Source organism: Erythrolamprus reginae, chromosome 6 (assembly GCF_031021105.1).
Source record: "Erythrolamprus reginae isolate rEryReg1 chromosome 6, rEryReg1.hap1, whole genome shotgun sequence".
Lineage (NCBI taxonomy): Eukaryota > Metazoa > Chordata > Lepidosauria > Squamata > Dipsadidae > Erythrolamprus > Erythrolamprus reginae.
In genome coordinates, this window is record NC_091955.1 from 86,160,077 (window position 1) to 86,179,209 (window position 19,133).

General features: G+C 41.8%; 1 protein-coding gene across 7 annotated transcripts in view; it reads right to left on the bottom strand.

The window, feature by feature from the left end:
• The window catches only part of EPS8 (EGFR pathway substrate 8, signaling adaptor), a 229,909-nt gene that overhangs the window by 95,302 nt on the left and 115,474 nt on the right, over positions 1–19,133 (bottom strand). For 5 of the 7 annotated variants that reach the window (XM_070754296.1, XM_070754291.1, XM_070754294.1 and 2 more), the window contains exons 2-3: positions 4,814–4,892; positions 343–416 (exon numbers count right to left, since the gene is read on the bottom strand). In XM_070754296.1, coding sequence (XP_070610397.1) covers positions 343–416; positions 4,814–4,875 — 136 coding nt within the window. In that variant the 5' untranslated portion in view covers positions 4,876–4,892. Of the gene's footprint in view, positions 1–342; positions 417–4,813; positions 4,893–11,328; positions 11,352–19,133 lie in introns of those variants that run through there. The other 2 variants (XM_070754295.1, XM_070754290.1) reach the window with 1 other exon arrangement.

Sequence of the window (19,133 nt, forward strand, 5' to 3'; positions counted from 1 at the left end):
ATTGTTGCTTCTGCCAGCAAAAATGGGCTTCCGAGCTCTGTTTTTCACTGGCAGAGGGTTGCAGGAGGCTGTGGCAGCCGAAATGGAGCTCGGGAGTTTGTTTTCGTTGGCAGCGCACTCGGCCACCATAGGCACCCTAACAGGGGTGATGTCAAGCTGGTCACACCCACCCTAGCCAGACCCTCCTCTGAGGTCAAACACAACCCTGATGTAGCCCTCGGTGAAATTGAGTTTGACACCCCTGCTAAAAATCGTTTTTCTCTAACTTTAGCCCACCTAGCTTAATTAACACTTTGCATTCATGATCCAATTGTAAGCTCACCATCGGCTAATGAATCTTACCGTACAAAGCTTTTGCGCTTGTCTTTGAACTCTGATCCTTTTCCCTTGAAGAAAACGTTGGTGATCCATATCCGCTGCAAGGCAAGAAATAGGATGTTTAGGTACACTTTTTTTTCATGGAAAAGTCAATCAATATACAACCAAGGTAAAATACAAAGACTAACTACAGCATTCTAGTTTTGTCATCTAGTTATCTAATTTTCATCCAATTGAATTCAAGCTTAATTTCCTTTAAAACCTTAATATCCTTCTCCTTTAGTACTTCAAATACGCCATAGTGCCTATTCCTACTTCTTATGTATTCTCTCAAAACCCTTACAAGAAAAAAAACTTTATCCACTACAAACAGTAACAAAGAAAGGAAATTATAATTCAAAAAAGAAAGTGAAAGAAAAGAGATAAGAAAAGGAGGGGGGGGAAGAGCAAAATAAGCAAAAAGAAAACCCAAACTCTATTATTATAGGAATATGAAAACAATATAAAAATTAACCAAACAATTATTTTAAATCTTCAATGAATAATCATCTTAATATTATAATCATATTTCATTCCAGATCATAATCAATTAATATTCAAATGTTTGTCAATTAATTGTCATTATCCCAATAATTTCAATAATCCAATTATCTAAATATTTCTAACTATTTCTGTATACTTCAATATTTCTTCTATACTTCTATACCTCAATAAAATTTCTTCTATACTTCAACATTTCTTCAATACTTCAATAAAATTTAGATTTTTATTTTACAATTTAATAGAGCATGCATCTCTATTTTCCCTACTGGTGTGCAGTATGGCCCGTACAGGATAACAACCCGATACTGGCTAGATCTCTGTTTAACAAACTTTCACCCGTTACTTCTTGTCTTGCCCTCTGATGCTTTGGAGAATAAATCAATCTCCTCTTCTCTGTGACAGCCCCTTAAGTACTATGCTAGAAGACAATTATCATTCTCTCTCCTAATCTTTGTTAGATTCTTCTTGTTGTGCCATATGTATCGTCGGATGTTGGCGATCACGTTGGCGGTTCTATTTTTATCAACAGCCGCACTCAAGACTGCTGTTGAATTTTGTCCAGACCAGTCCCTTAGATTTTGGTTTGATAAATTAGACATGCTTAATTCATCCATCATATGATCTGGCCTCCAACCCTAGCTTTGCCGATTCTGACGCGAGTAATAGAATCGCTCCTCGTGAAAATAGGAACCATGCTTTGTCATTTTTCACATAGACAAATAACTCTTTCTGGTTCTCCAAGCTAAGATCAAATAAATTTTGCTTGAGTATGCTTCTAAGCTGCTTGGAAATGTGTTTAAGATCAGACAATCTGAAGTTCTTTTCCCCCAAAAAACCAATTAATATATACAGATAAACCATAATTACTAAGGCAGAATTCTAAAGTTTAGCATGAGCCACCCACATATGCCCATCTGTTCTTGTTTTCTGTGTATAAGGAAAGCTTCTTATAATTATGTCTGTTGTTGCAGGCAGGGGTGAGAATATAAAGGAGTTTGCACTGTTAAATGCATAGAAACAATATGTGCAATAACCATTACACCTGAAGGAAAAAGAACCTCGACTTTCTGTTTTATTTCTTATTTATAAACAACTTTTTCTCTGCTTCATGAAACACACAAATAAATTACATATGGCTTTGGCTTCAACAAACACCACCGGTCTCATTTATAAATCTGTTCCGATGCCAGAATTCGCTGTAATTCATCATTTAATGAAAGGGAGAAAAATAATTCTCTGCTTTTTAAAGAAGTAGGAAGTTGCAACTGATGTTATCAATTGCTATCCATCCAAGTGTACATAAACTGGTAAAATAATTGTTTTCTTTTTTAATCTATCAATCAGAATAGAGCTGGAAGGGACTTTGGAGAGATTCTAGTCCAATGATTTATTGATTGATTGATTGAGTCCACAATGAGGGTTTTAGTGGGTACACACATAGTAAAATACATAATGAAGGTTATAGAAGATATACTCATAGTAAAATATATGTAAGAAAGAATAGAAGATATAGGAATAAAACCTATCAATGAAAGAATAGAAGAGATATAGGAATAGAAGAAAGGTATAGGAGATATAGGAGAGCAATGGGACAGGGGACGGAAGGCACTCTAGTGCACTCGAATTGCTAGGTTGGCAGAAGCTGGAGCAAGCAACGGGAGCTCCCTCCATTACGTGGCTTGAGAAAGCATTACCCAAATCCTGGTATAAACTACTGTGTCTCCTCCAGCTTTGAACTCGGCTGCTGGAATTCAAAGCCGCAACCGCAAATGATGATCACTCCCAATCTTATCTGATCCCCTGACTTCTTGAAAACCACAGAAGACTTAAACAGCTGGCTCACATGACCAAATCTATAACAGGGACATGAAAAAATTGGTGGGCCTCTAAGACTTCTCAATTGATTAAAGTAGCCTGGCCCATCTGGTATGTATCAGTTGTGTTGCGGCTGCAACAGACACTATGAACATTTGTTGTTCCTAACAAAGCTGGAGGCCAGTGACTGGCAAAGCTGGCTTAAAGGAACAGGGTTCATGTGGATCTATGATATATTGTGATACTCGAATACAGAGTTTGTGGAATAAGGAAGGAAATATTTGATTAAACATCTGGGATTTACGTATTTTTGCTTCTTGCTTGTGACCATGACATATCTTTTTTAAAAATAATCTTTATTAAATGTTTTTTTTTTCAAAAAAACAACATGAAATATATACATATATACACATATACAAACTTAACATACACCTAACTCTACATGACATCAACATCAAACATAAAAATACATAAACCATAAATAATTATATTTTTGTAGCGTTACGCACCATTGTGTCAGTAGTAGTGTTGGGCGAACCGAACTTGCAAAGTTCGGGTTCGTGTCGAAGTTTGCAGTGTTCGGCATGCCGAACCCGAACCCGAACTTATTTAAAAGTTCGGGTAAAGTTCGGGTTCGGCGTTCACTCAAACACCACGAAACCCCGCCGCCCGGGAGGAGAGTGGGGAATCCCATCGTGGCAAAAAGGAGGTGGGAAATCCCACGACGAGATTCCGGGGGCGGGGCTTTGACGTCATGGAGACTACTTCCTGGCCAGACGAAACGGAGAGGAAAGAGTCTCTGCGATGTCAAAGCCCCGCCCCCGGAATCCCATCGTGGGATTCTCCACCTACTTTTGCTTGCAGCGCCGCTGCGGCATCCTTTTCTGTAAAACTAAAAGGAAACAAAAGGAGGTGTGGAATTCCCCACCTCCTTGTTTATTTTTACAGAAAAGGACGCCGCAGCGGCTTGCTGCTGCTCGAGTTCGGGTTCGGCGATCTCACCCAAACTTCACGGCAAAGTTCGGGTGAGTTCGCCGAACCTAAACTTCGTTGGGTTCGCCCAACACTAGTCGGTAGTATTATTGGTTCTTTAACTTGTCTATCTCAGCTTACAGGTATTAACTTAGTTTTATTTCTCCTGCATTCTGCTAGCTAGAATAAGCATGCCTCTTCTTCCAGGGTGAGTGGGGTGGGCCAATCCCATGTAAGGATTGATCACTCGAAACAGAATGCCCTAAGAAAGCAGACTATCAATCCTAGGTCTAGAAAGCTTAGAACTACGACGCCTAAAACACGATCTAAGTATTGCCCACAAGATCATATGCTGCAACGTCCTGCCTGTCAATGACTACTTCAGCTTCAACCGCAACCACACAAGAGCACGCAACAAATTCAAACTTAATATTAATCACTCCAAGCTTGACTGTAAAAAAAATATGACTTCAGCAATCGAGTTGTCGAAGCGTGGAACTCATTACCGGACTCAGTAGTGTCAACCCCTAACCCCCAACATTTCTCCCTTAGACTATCCACGATTGACCGCTCCAGGTTCCTAAGAGGTCAGTAAGGGGCGTATATAAGTGCACTAGCCTGCCTTTCGTCCCCTGTCCAATTGTCTCTCCTTATCTCATATATCATATATCTTTTCTTCCTTCATATATCTTCTCCTCTATTTTTATATCTTCTCTTTATATATAATACTTCATGTCTATTCTCTTCAATATGTATTGTGTATTGGACAAAATAAATAAGTAAAGTAAAGTAAAGTAAAGTAAAGTAAAGTAAAGTAAAGTAAAGTAAAGTAAAGTAAAGTAAAGTAAAGTAAAGTAAAGTAAAGTAAAGTAAAGTAAAGTAAAGTAAAATAAAGTAAAATAAATAAAATAAAATAAAATAAATAAATAAATAAATAAAACAGCAATCCATTCTGCACTATTGTTACTACATGGATGTGACTATCACAAGGCTTCAGCTTTGACTGAAGAGAGAATTTCCGTGGTGCTTCACTTCAAAAATCAACTCTTTGTGGGGAGTATTTTTTTTTTAAAAAAAAATAAGAACAAAGAAAGTACTTAGCAGTTTTTTGCTTCCCACCATTTTATGTTGGCTAAATACAGGACAGAAGGTATCCAATACTTACTTTACTTGAGAAGTATAATTTCCATAGACATTGGGATGGGTGTTTGAAATATGCCCATTCATTCTGACCTCCACTTCCTCTGTGGGAATAAAAATAGGGAAAGGATGGGGGAAAAGGGAGAATCGTTTTAGACATGCCGTAAAGTAATTCCAGCAAACACTTATGAAAGCCTACGGAATTAGCCAATTATGACTGTGGGAAAACAGAGACCTTTTCAAAATAACAGCTTGCAAGTAATTTTCCACAGTACACATACACACGCAGACAGGCGTGCATGCTCGTGTATACACACACACACACACACACACACACACACACACACACACACACAGCCAGATAGCATTCATTTGCTATCTGAAGGAATAACAGTTCTCCCAACCAAGTAGGTTTGTCAGAGTGGAAAACAATGATGAGAATCAGTATGAAAGTCTGTTTTTCTGAACTTTTCTGGTTTGACATTTTTTCACCGTTCCAGGCTTCAGTGAGGCCTATGCGCATGCATGGAGATCGGGGGGGGGGGGGGGGGGGGATTTAATAGGAAAGTGAACACAAGAACAAGGGGACACAATCTGAAGTTAGTTGGTTAGTTAGCAGGGGCAGCACAGGGGTGTGCACAGGGGTGCGGGGGAAAGGAATGGATGTGAGGACATGCATGTGTGCTAACACACACACACACTCACCCTTTGAGTATACAAACCAAAAAAGATTCACAATCACTGCCCTAAGATACTGTATTTTGCTTCCTTTCAACTCCAAAAACTGTTTGATATGGGGGATGAGGATAGCAAAACCATACTGTATTTAGGGCAAAATAGCTCCTTTAGAAGTCTATAGCATACCACAAGGTCAACGTTAGAGCACCTCGGCTTTTATCACTTCTGGACGCTGCCCCACTCTGCCGCAGGGTTTCTCAACCTGGCCACCTTTAAGAGGTCTGGATTTCCATTCCCAGAATTCCCCCTGGAACCATTCCACACATCTTAAAATTGCTGAGGTTGAGAAACTTTACTCTGCTTAATACAGTATTAGGTCTGGTCTCCTGAGCTTGAGAAGACCGTACTCGAGGAATATTTATTCCAGAAGAATCTGTCCATCTGCTCAACAGCTAAGAATCTCCATATCAGTTTTAACAGATGGACTAATTTTATTTATTTATTTATTTATTTAGAAACATAGAAACATAGAAGTCTGACGGCAGAAAAAGACCTCATGATCCATCTAGTCTGCCCTTATACTATTCTCTGTATTTTATCTTAGGATGGATATATGTTTATCCCAGGCATGTTTAAATTCAGTTACTGTGGATTTATCTACCACGTCTGCTGGAAGTTTGTTCCAAGGGTCTACTACTCTTTCAGTAAAATAATATTTTCTCATATTGCTTTTGATCTTTCCCCCAACTAATTTCAGATTGTGTCCCCTTGTTCTTGTGTTCACTTTCCTATTAAAAACACTTCCCTCCTGGACCTTATTTAACCCTTTAACATATTTAAATGTTTCGATCATGTCCCCCCTTTCCCTTCTGTCCTCCAGACTATAGAGATTGAGTTCATTAAGTCTTTCCTGATACGTTTTATACTTAAGACCTTCCACCATTCTTGTAGCCCGTCTTTGGACCCGTTCAATTTTGTCAATATCTTTTTGTAGGTGAGGTCTCCAGAACTGAACACAATACAGTGATCCCCCGGTTATTGCGTCCCCGACCATTGCGAACAGGGTAATTTGCGATTTTTGAACCCGGAAGTCAAAACACCATCTGCGCATGCGTGCCCTTTTTTCTATGGGCACGCATGCGTAGATGGCGCCGGGCAGATCAGCTGCTGGGCGGCTTCCCTGGGTCTTCCCCCTCTTGCTGGCGGGAGGGCGAAGCCCCCCCCAGCACCCGCTCGCCCGCCCTTCGCCCTTCGCCCGTGAAGTTCGCCAGGAGTCAGCGGAGAACGGCGCGCCTGCTTTAAAACGATCGGAGCTTTCCAATGAGTCCCGAAGACAAACGTCAAACTTCCGCGTTTGTCTTCGGGACTCATTGGAAAGCCGCGTGGGTGTTTTAAAACGTCGCCGCCGACATGGGGGGCTTGCTAGCACCCCCCCAAACCCGGGTTGGGGGTTCGGGGGGGTGCTAGCGAACCCCCCATGTCGGCGGCGACGTTTTAAGACAGCCGCGCCGCCCCCAATCTTCGGCTCCTCGCTAGTGCTGCGGAAGTTAAAAACACCATCTGCACATGCGCAGATGGTGTTTTTACTTCCGCAGCGCTACTTCGCGAAAACCCGCTCGTTGCGGGGGGTCCTGGAACGGAACCCTCGCAACGAGCGGGGGATCACTGTATTCCAAATGTGGTCTCACCAGCATTCTATATAGCGGGATCATAATCTTCCTCTTCCTGCTTGTTATACCTCTAGCTATGCAGCCAAGCATCCTACTTGCTTTCCCTACCGCCTGACTGCACTGTTCACCCATTTTGAGACTGTCAGAAATCACTACCCCTAAATCCTTTTCTTTTGAAGTATTTGCTAACACAGAACTGCCAATACAATACTCAGATTGAGGATTCCTTTTCCCCAAGTGCATTTATTTGTTTGTTTGTTTGTTTGTTTATTTATTTAGCTAGTTAGTTAGTTAGTTAGTTAGTTAGTTAGTTAGTTAGTTAGTTAGTTAGTTAGTTAGTCAGTCCAATACACAATGAGGGTTTTAGTGGGTATACACATAGTAAAATACATAATGAAGTTTATAGAGTTATACAGTGATCCCTCGATTAGCACGGTCTCGATTAGTGCGAAACGCTACAACACGGTTTTTCAAAAAATATTAATTAAAAAATACTCCACGGTTTTTTTGCTATACCACGGTTTTTCCCACCCGATGACGTCATCCGTCATCACCAAGAGTCACTTCTCTGTCTCTTTCTCTTTCTTTCCTGTCATTCTCTGCTTCAATCATTTTCTCATTTCTCTTTTTTTCTCCCCTTTTTTCTATCATTTCTCTCTCTCTTTCTTCCTCTCTCACACTCTCTTCCTCCCTCTCTCATCTCTTTCTTTCCTTCTCTCTCTTTCCTTCTCTCTCCCCCCCTCCACTTGCCCACGAGAAGAAAAAAAGCAACCTCTGCCGGGCAGCTCCCCTTGTGCCCCCGCTTTGTGCCTGCCTCTTGTCCCTCTCTTTTGGGGATTTTTTTTTCTTTTCTGTCTGAGTGCGTCTGTGTGAGCGCGAGAGAGGGAGTGCGTGTATGTGTGTGTGTGTCTGTTGCGGCTTGGGCTGGTCGGCCTCAGAGGCGGGAGAAGGCGAAGAGGTAGCAAGCGGGGAACCCGGCGGGGTGGATGGCGGTGGCGGCGTGTGTGTGTGTGGTGGCCGCCTTCAGCTTGGGGTCGCCGCCGGCGTGCTCGAAGGACGCGCCGCCGCCCGCCTTGGAGCCCTCGAAAGCCTCGTCGTCTTCTGTGCTCTGCTCGCCGCTGCTCTCCAAGCGGGGCGCAGCGGCTGGGAGCGCGCGCCTTTTCTCCCCTGCGTGGATCCTGGCTAGCCATCGGGCCTCTCTTGAAGATGGGGAGCCTGGCGATGCGCTGTTTTCCCCCACCGAGGACAATCGGGGTAAACTCTTTTGGTTGGGAACCAACCGGCCCGGTGCTCTTTTGGCTCTCTTGGGGTTTCCCCTTTGCCTGGGCAGCAGGAAGACCCAGGGAAGGTTCCTTTGGCCGCTCAACAGCTGATCTGCTCCGCAGCGCGGCAGCAGCGAGGAGCCGAAGATGGGGTTTCCCCTTTGCCTGGGCAACGGGGAAACTCCATCTTCGGCTCCTCGCTGCTTCCGCGCTGCGGAGCAGATCAGCTGTTGGGCGGCCAAAGGAACCTTCCCTGGGTCTTCCCCGCTGCCCACACGCAAACTCCACCATCTGCGCATGTGCGGCCATGGAAAAAAAAGGGCGCGCATGCGCAGATGGTGTTTTTACTTCCGCACCACTATAACACGGAAAATCGATTAGCGCGGGAGGTCTTGGAACATAACCCCCGCGCTAATCGAGGGATCACTGTATATAAAGTTATAGTTATAGATCAAAAGCAACATGAGAAAATATTATTTGACTGACAGAGTAGTAGATCCTTGGAACAAACTTCCAGCAGACGTGGTAGGTAAATCCACAGTAACTGAATTTAAACATGCCTGGGATAAACATATATCCATCCTAAGATAAAATACAGAAAATAGTATATGTTTCTATAGAGGATATACTCATAGTAAAATATATCTAAGAAAGAATAGAAGAGAAGAAATAGGAATAAAGTATATCAATCAAAGAATAGACGAAGAGATATAGGAATAGAAGAAAAGTATAGGAGATATAGGAGAGCAATAGGACAGGGGACGGAAGGCACTCTAATGCACTTGTACTCTCCCCTTACTGACCTCTTAGGAATCTGGATAGGTCAACCGTGGATAATCTAAGGGTAAATTGTTGGGGGCTTGGGGATGACACTATGCAGTCTGGTAATGAGTTCCACGCTTCGACAACTCGGCTACTGAAGTCATATTTTTTACAGTCAAGTTTGGAGTGATTAATATTAAGTTTAAATCTGTTGTGTGCTCTTGTGTTGTTGTGGTTGAAGCTGAAGTAGTCGCCGACAGGTTTGTTGGTTTTAGTTCTGTTTCTGCCTTGATGCATTAACTCCTGATTTTATTGCCGTTCTTTATATACAAGGGCTCAGCCATCAACTTTATTCACAATACTACACTTATTTACGTTATGATGTAAATAATAAATGGCCCAGAGACACTGGGAGTTGGGCAGCATATAAATGTAATAAATAAATAAGAAGGGCCCTCCTGTGCTAACGAAGATGAAAAAGTTTTAAGAAAAGCAATGAGCAGAAACAACTGTCACATAGATTTTTATTTTCTGTGAGTAAATCAGGGGCAGCAGGGGAGATATGACAGGATCCTCTCAGGAATAACGACATCTTTAAAGACTTGTTAGCTGTGTGTCACCCACAGGAACCATTAAAAATGTATGAATACTGATCTATCAGTCCGGTTAGCTTAACACTGTCTACTGTGCTTAGCAAAGACCCCGGAGGAATTCGGCAAAACAGCCCTTACATTTTTTTTTCTACCCAGTGACTTTTCAATGTCACGGCACTTAAAATTGGAATAACTGTACAGTAATAGCCAAAACTGTTTGTAAGTCGCTGAAAACCTACCTATGTCGCCAGGCAGTGGGTAACTGACGGTCATTTTTAATGATAAGGGTTTTTAGATAGAGTTTCTAATTACAGTATTGGATTTGTCATATATTGTTCACTATTGTTGTGAAGCGCCCTGAGTCTTCAGAGAGGGGCGGCATACAAATCTAATAAATAATAATAATAATAATAATAATAATAATAATAATAATAATAATAATATTATTATTGAGGAGAAGCAGCTAGAGAAATTAGTGAAATACGAAGATCTAAAAATCAAGCTGCAACGACTCTGGCATAAGCCCGTGAAAGTGGTCCCAGTGGTCCTTGGATCTCAGCGGACATTTGAAAACCATCGGAATTGACAAAATATCCATCTGTCAATTGCAAAAGGCCGCTTTACTGGGATCGGCAAACATAATTCGCCGCTACATCACACAGTCCTAGGTGCTTGGGAAGCGCCCGAGTGGTGATGAAATATGAAATCCAGCATAGTGATCTCGTTTGCTGTGTTGTACTGACATAATAATAAAAGTGATGATGATGATAATAACAACAAGAATAACAGCAACAACAACAACAACAACAACAACAACAACAGAGTTGGAAGGGACCTTGGAGGTCTTCTAGTCCAACCCCCTGCTTAGGCAGGAGACCCTACACTACTTCAGACAGATGGTTACCCAACATCTTCTTAAAAACTTCAGTGTTGGAGCATCTCGATATACATGTTGACCAATTTGTTATAGCGGTTATAAGGAGAGTGTGAATTCTAGTTCTCCTTAGATATGAAAGCCACCGGATTGATTTTGAACCATTCACCAAGAGTCTGTGAGTTCTAGTTCCACCTTAGGCATGAAAGCTGGTTGGGTGACCTTGGGCCAATTACTAGGAGATTCTGAGTTCTAATCCTGCCTTAGGTATGAAAGCCAGTTAGGTGATAGAGAGAGGGGGGAGGAGGAGGAGGAGAGAGAGAGAGAAAGAGAAAGAGAGGAGAATAGGGAGGAGGAAGGGAGGGAGAGAGAGAGGAAGAGGAAAAGAAGAGAAAGGGAAGGATGGAGGGAGGGAGAGAGAGAATCTTTCTCTCTCTCTCTCTCTCTCTCTCTCTCTCTCTCTCTCTCTCCCTCTCCCTCTCCCTCCCTCCCTCCCTCTCCCTTCCTCCCTCCCTCTCTTTCTCCAACCTACCCCACAGGGTAGTTGTGGGGAAAATAGAAGGATGGAGGAATATTCGGTAAATTTGCCACTTTGAATAATTTTTAAAGATAATAAAGGTGGGATAGACTGTTTCCCAAGCAGCAGATCCCCCCTCTCCATGTCACTGAAATATTCCAATATAAAAATATTCCATACTAACCTACACAGGCTTCATGCTCTGGGGAATCCATAGTCTTTCTAGACTGAAGGATTCTAATGCAAAGGTGGGTTTTTTTTAAAAAAATCTAAACAAGACTTTTAATAGAATACATTAATGAATCTTAAAGACGAGGTATGATGATCTTTGTTGTTGTTAGGGTTGTGGGCCTAGGTAACTATAAAGGGCAGTTTATATGTCCAATTAAGGTTGTACTTACTGTACATAGTTGTTGCAAAGTTTCTCAAGGATTAACTTGCCTACTCTTAACCCTGTTACTATGTGCACATTTCATCACAAAATAAAGCAAACAGGAGTGCCATTATAGGACTCTTTTAGGAATTTGTATAGTGCCTGGCAGAACATTGAGTGACACGTCCCATTCAAGCAAGCAAATAAGGCAGCATTTATTAACTATTCAATAAAACCGCAAGCCATATACTGCAATTCACAGTTGCAGACTGAAATTTCAAAGTTGTCTCAAACAACACAACAGCCCATGCAATCCAACTGGGGTGCCTTTTTGTGACTTACAGAAATTTCCAAGACAACTAACTCATTACATACTTGAGTTTTCATAACCTCATTGATGCTTCATTGGGGGCCATGCCCACATTGTACCTTTATGTGCTATGATTCACATTGCGCCCCAATGTGACCTTCGCATGCTCTTTCCCTGGGGAATTTTCTCTGTGCCAGTGTTTTCTCGACTTTGGCAGTTTGAAGATTTATGAGCTTCGAAGCCCATAGTTGGCTGGGGAATTCTGGGAGTTGAAGTCCACGCATCTTCAAAACTGCCAAGGTTGATGAGATACACTGCCCTATGTCATAATTTAGTAAAGATGGGTCTATCGAAATTTCTCTCCTAATTTCCCCAAAAGTCTTCCTTCATTGCAAAATAATTTGTTCTTTGACCAGTTACTCTTGGATTTCTTTGGGGGATGTATATGAGCTACTTTATTAAAAAGCTATATGGGTAATCCTCAACTGATAACTGGTTGCTTAGCAACCATTGGGGCTACTTATGACCCCAAGCTGAATTTCCGAAGGTCCAGCCCCTCCATGGTAAGTAGTCTGCTGTTGTAGGACTGCCTATGGCAGTGATGGCGAACCTATGGCATGGGTGCCATGGGTGGCACGCATAGCCATATCTGCTGGCACGCGAGCTGTTGCCCTAGCTTAGCTCCAACATGCATATGTGTGCCAGCCAGCTGATTTTTGGCTTGCACAGAGACTCTGAGAGGGCGTTTTTGGCTTCCAGAGAGCCTTTGGGGGATGGGGGAGAGCATTTGTACTCTCCCCCAGCTCCAGGGAGCCTCGGGAGGGTAAAACACGAATCTACTGGGCCCACCAGAAGTTGGGAAACAGGCCATTTCCGGCCTCCAGAGGGCCTCCAGGGGATGGGGAAAACTGTTTTCTCCCTCCCCAGGCATTGAATTATGGATGTGGGTACTCGCACATACACAATAGTGTGCACACACGCTCTTTGGGCACACGAGGAAAACATTTGCCATCACTGACCTATGAGGTTTCCAATTTAGCCCTTTCTTAATTTTTGGGATGGCAGTATGTCATCAAGTCAGTCTTTGAGTCCTGGAAAATGCTTAGTCAGGTCGTTCAGTTTTCTTGGCAAGATTTCAGAAGTGGTTTGTCACTGCATTTTTTCTAGGGCTGAGAGAGTGTGACTGGCCCCAGGTCACCCACCTGGATTTGTGCCTAAGGTAGAACTAGAATCACGGCCTCCCAATTTCTAGCCTGATGCCTTAACTACTGCACCAAACTGCCTCTCTAACTTTTGACTGTCAATCTTTTAAAAGTAGCCACCTTCTTATTTAAACCAGGTTACAGATAAAGAGCGCAGAAGTTCTGGAAAAAGCTTTCTTTTTGATAGGTTTTAGCAATGTGCATCTAGTTATCAGGCCAGAGAAGCTGAACTGCAGAATGAATATAAAAAAGCCTTTTAACAATGCATTTTTAAAAAAGGAAGATAAAATCTGATCAATTAATTTAAGCAAAAGAAAGAAAGAAAGAAAGAAAGAAAGAGATAGAGAGAGAAAGAGAGAGAGAGAGAGAGAAAGCTAAAAGTGCAAGAAAGCGGGGTAGGGTGGAGTAAAGGAGTAAAAGAGTCAAAAAGCAGAAAAGAAAAGAAAAGAAAAGGAAGATATAAAGAAGTAGCTTCCAATTTAGTTGACTGCATTATAATTATATAATTATAACTATCACATTACCTTTTAATCTATGGTTACAGTATAACTCTCTTCTTTCTATAATCCAGCCTGTCTAATCATTACAACTATTTAAAATTTATTTTAAATAAAATAAATAAACCATAAATCATAGAATCAGATTCTGTTTTACACTCACACATACATATATAAGGACTTTCCAGTCAGCAATAAACATATTGTCCTTTATTTGAACAACAACAAAAAAAAAAAATTAGCTCCTCATCTAAGTTCTGTCTTTTTCACCAACCATTTATCCATTCCTACATTTATTTATTTATTTATTTATTTATTTATTAGTTGGACTTGTATGCCGCCCCTCTCCGAAGACTCGGGGCGGCTCACAACAAGTAAAACAGTCACAACAATCCAATTAATTAAAATATTTAACGATTTAAGAAAACCCCATGTAATAGCAAACACACACACAAACATACCATATATAAATTTAACGTGCCCAGGGGAGATGTTTAGTTTCCCCATGCCTGACGGCAAAGGTGGGTCTTAAGGAGTTTTTGGAAGGCAGGAAGAGTAGGGGCAGTTCTAATCTCCGGAGGGAGTTGGTTCCAGAGAGCCGGTGCCGCCACATTGTGGGTAATGCTGAATCTTTGTTAGATTTGCACAGGAATGAAGAGTTGAGATGTAGGAACGGTTCAGCCATTCCTATATCTGTCTATTAGCTAGAAACAGTATTGGGTTGCTACTGGTATGGATGAGGACGCTGCACCAGTAGTGAAAGTTGCGCTGTGTGCGCAGTTTCATTTATCTTGCATGCGCACATATGTGCCCCAGCATGTTTTTGCTTCTGCACATTCACAGGAAGCAAAACCTGGCAAGGGAATGCACATGCACAAGGGATTTCAGCAATTTTTTGCTTCTGCGCATGCATGGAAGCAAAAAAAACCCCCAGAACCAAAATCTCATGCACACATGCGTCTCCTCACAAGATTTTGTTTCCTGCACATGCACAGAAGCAAAAACACGCTGGGAACCATGCGCACACAAGATAACTGAAGCTGCGCATGCAGTGCACCAGTAACAGTGGTAATAGGAATCCACCCTAACCAGAACTAATACGGACTGCCGGCAGGCTGCAGGGAAGCCGCTTTCAAGGGCTTCCCTGAAGCCTTCTGGCCATTGACAGCCGTTTATTTCTGCCGCCGCTAGATCAGCCAATCAGCAGAGGCTATGCAAATTTACTCCACACATCAGTACGGAACGGTTTCCATCTTTGTGCGCACAATAATCTAGCTACAGTTATCACGCTGAACTGAAAATAATGAGGATTGACCTAAAATCTCATTTGTTACTTGCATGACTGGTAACAGTCAAAGAGAATTTTATGGCTCAGTTCCTGGGCACAAGGCCAAGGCTGTTGGCTCTCATTCAAATCAAAATGTACTCTTTTCTCGAGTAATTAAAAATCATTTGCTAAATAAGGTTGTAAACATTCTGGAATAGAAACCCAGCAGGCCTCGGAGTTCCCATAATAGCACATTAAATCAGAAAATTACAGCCATTTAGTTTGTCATCTCTCTATCCAGGGCAAGAAGAAATTACGGGGCTGGGCTAAACAGAGAAACCACAAATAATTTCAAACTGTAAATCTGTCGTACAAGGTTGGGAACCCAGCCTGGCTTAAAAATTTTCAAAAGGGAAACATCTACAAATACCATTTCTCCAAGTAACATGATAATCTTTCTGAGGAGATCCAATTAATTTGTTGCTGATCACAGAAGATTCATTATAAGATTCATTATATATATTACTACATGTCTATTTTTCTTCCTATGTATTTGTGTATTGGACAAATGAATGAATGAATGAAGAAAGAAAGAGAGAAAGAAAGAGAAAGAAAGAGAAAGAAAGAAAGAAAGAAAGAAAGAAAGAAAGAAAGTAGAGACAACTAACAGGAGCTCATTCCATTACGTAGCACTAGGGATTCGAACTGCTGCACTGCTGATCTTTCTGATCGATTTGCTCAGCATCTTAGCCACTGAGACACCGCATCCCACACTGCACTGGTAGAAGTATGTAAACCTTAGTAAATTATACAATAGCGAAGAAAACAAACATTGAAGAAATTAATCCAGAATTCTCATTTGCGGCACAGACAATTGCAGTAGGCTCAAACAGTCCTATTTTGAAAACATTATGCAAAGACTTAGAATTAAAGGCGTCTCTAAAGAGCTAAGAAAAGTGGTAGGATAGAGATCGAAAGAACCAACAGCAGCAGGGAGAATGGACTCATTTACAGCAGTGTTTGGTCCACCTGAAAGACTTAGGTTGGGCATAGATTCCTCCTGGAAAAAAATTTGCCTCTTGATGGCCCATAACCAAACAAATCAAACAAAGAAAGAAAGAATTCCCTCGTGTATATGGACTATGTCAACATTGCACTCCCTTGGCATAATCTTTAGTTTGCACAACTTGTGCTTGAGGTATTTATTTTACAAGTCTGGTTGGAAATAATAAAACACAATAGAATGCCAAGCTCCCTTAGTTTTCAAGATTCTGGCTTGCCCAGTACAGCAAACTCATGATATCTTTATTCCTAAAACATGTCCTTGAATGCAGGAAGCACCAAACAAGCCAGCAATTTGTGGTTAAAGGCAGTATTTTCCTGCTGATAAATATGCCTTCAAGTATTTCATGTCCTGCGTTCTTCAGAGGTGAAGTTACCCTTGAAGGTCCTTGTTTGTTGTTTAAATTCATTGGACAGAAGTACAAATCGTTTAAACTGGCCAGGTAGGTTTGTAGGATCTAGAACAGGCTGGGTTTTTCAACTCCTTTCCAAACTGAGAAATGCTTTGTTCACATAGCGCAAGCGAGGCAACTGGATTAATAAAATGCCATATTTAGCACTCCATACTAATTAAAGAACATTACTGTGAAATTTTCTATGCTCAACACTGTCAGACTTTCTACTAAATCTGCACTTCTATTCTACTAGTTTTTCTCATCATTCCTATCACCCATTTCCTCCCATGTTGACTGCATGACTGTAACTTGTTGCTTATATCCTAAGATTTTTATTAATATTGCTTCTTCATTGCTTATCTGACCCCTATGACAATCATTAAGTGTCGTACCACATGATTCTTGACAAATGTATATTTTATTTTATGTACTCTGAGAGCATATGCACCAAGACAAATTCCTTGTGTGTCCAATCACACTTGGCCAATAAAATTCTATTCTATTCTATTCTATTGATGAGTAATAATCCCTGAAACTCAAAAGTGACTTATTGTTAGGTAAATGTGAAATGTAGGGGTAGACATTAAATACCAAAACAGGTCTTCAGAGGTGTTCTTGTTTGTTGTGGTTGGCTCTGGCCCAGCTCCTGCCCCAGGGAATGGGGAGGTGGATGCAGGGGAAACTTTAACATGTCACAGGCCTGTGTTATTGCGGACAGAGACAGTTCAGAGTTTAGTTTCCTCGGACGAAGAAGGTGGGAGTGACTCGGCAGAGGAGGGCTGGGCACACAGCCAAGGCAGTCAATCTTCCTTATCTTCTATAGCTTCAGATGATGACATTTTGGACCCACCAAGCACAGAATTATGCGTAGAAGAGACCAAGTAAGAACATATTATAGGAAATAAGGGAGGCCACTTGTGTTTGTGTGGGGCTCCAGTAATTAGGGCTGCTGCTATAAATAGCAGCATGTGGGTTTGGCCATTGTGGAAGAATATCTGTTGCAGTTTCATCAGGAATCTTGTGTGCTGGACTTTGTTGCTTTTTCACGCCTTTGAAACCAAAGCAGAGCAGTGTGTGTGTGTGTGTGTGTCTCCCTTCGTTGGAAGAAGAAGGGGTGTGAAGTTTCTCCACAGCTGCTGACTAAGTACTTAATGACTGCTTAAGAGAAATTGTACAGAGTACCTGGTTGTTTTGGGAAGAGTGCTCTTTGCAATACAAAAAGAGTGCTTAGTTTATTTTGACTTTTGTGATAAAGAACATTGTTTTGAATTTTCAAACGTGGGTGTGTGTCTGAAATTTGTATCCTTGAATTTTTGGGAGGCTCCTATCAGAGAGCCCGGAAGAACATTGTTATTCTCTATTTTTTTTAAAAAATATTTTTATTAGTTAAAAGCAAAATAAATAAGATTTACAAATGTGCATATGGATCAAAGAAAACAGCATGGCTACCACAAAAAAAGAAGAAGAAAGAAAAAGAAAAGAAAAGAAAAAGTACAAAAACATACAAGAATTCACTTGGCTAAAAATAAGGAGAGAAAGCTCCCTTTTTCTCTTGGTTGTCAAGTTCTTATTTATATCTTTTTTCCCTTTTCAAAGAATATTTCATGCAGTTATTCCTATCGTTTAGCATTGTTACAATTTCATTTTTGGTGTATTATAGATCTATCACGTTAATCATACATTGTTACATCGTTCTTAATGGCACAAGCACATGCATGCACACGCCCAACACATGTACACCAGGGTTGGGTTCTACCTACTTTCCCCACCGGTTCGCAATGTGACGGAAGTGCACACTTGATGCGCCTGTGTGCATTCTATGTTGGTTGAGGCAGGCAGGATTCCCTTGAGTACCACTTGTTGGGGGTCAAGGGAAAGGGAGGGTTTTGCCTTCTCTTTCTGCACAAGATCCCCAAGGACAATTGGTGGGCCACTGTGTGACACAGAATGCTGGACTCAATGGGCTTTGGCCTGATTCAGCATGGCTCTTCTTAGGTTCTTATGTTCCCATCTGCAATTTTGCTTTGGCGCATGCTCAGTAGCTTAAAATCAGCCCGAAACACAGCTGAGGAGTTGATCAGCTGATCAGCTGGGCTTTGGAAGGAATAAAGGTCAGTATAAACCCAGGGACGGGCAAGTGGGCTCTCTTTCAAGCGGCAAAACACTGACATTACCAGCAGGTTACTACTGGTTCGGTTTTGTAGAACAGGCCTCTATGACATAGTGGAAGAGGAGACAAATATAAACACACTCCCCCTCCACTGGTGAGTCACTTTTTGATGACCCAAGGGGAGCATGTGCTCTGCTAGCCTATATTGTTGTTGTTGTTGTTGTTATTTATTAGATTTGTATGCCGCCCTTCTCCAAAGACTCGGGGCGGCTCACAGAATACAAAAAAACAACACAACAAATCTAATTAATTAAAATTACTACTAAAATCCCACATATATTAAAATCAATCGGCCAACTCATTCACAACCACACATTACATCGCATAAACAGGGGAAGAGGGCTTGGTCTAACTGCCCCATGCCTGGCAACATAAATGAGTCTTGAGACTCTTGTGAAAGGTGAGGAGGGTGGGGCCAGTGCAAATCTCTGGAGGGAGTTGATTCCAGAAGTCTGGGGCCACCACAGAGAAGGTTCTTCCCCTGGGCCCTACCAGACAGCATTGTCTGGCCGATGGGACCCGGAGAAAGCCAACCCTGTGGGACCTAACCGGTCGCTGGGATTCATGCAGCAGAAGACGGTCCCATAAGTAATATGGTCCGATGCCATGTAGGGCTTTATAGGTCATCACCAACACTTTGAATTGTGTCCAGATACCAATTGGCAACCAGTGCAGTCCGTGGAGTGATGGAAAAACATGGGTGTATCTGGGAA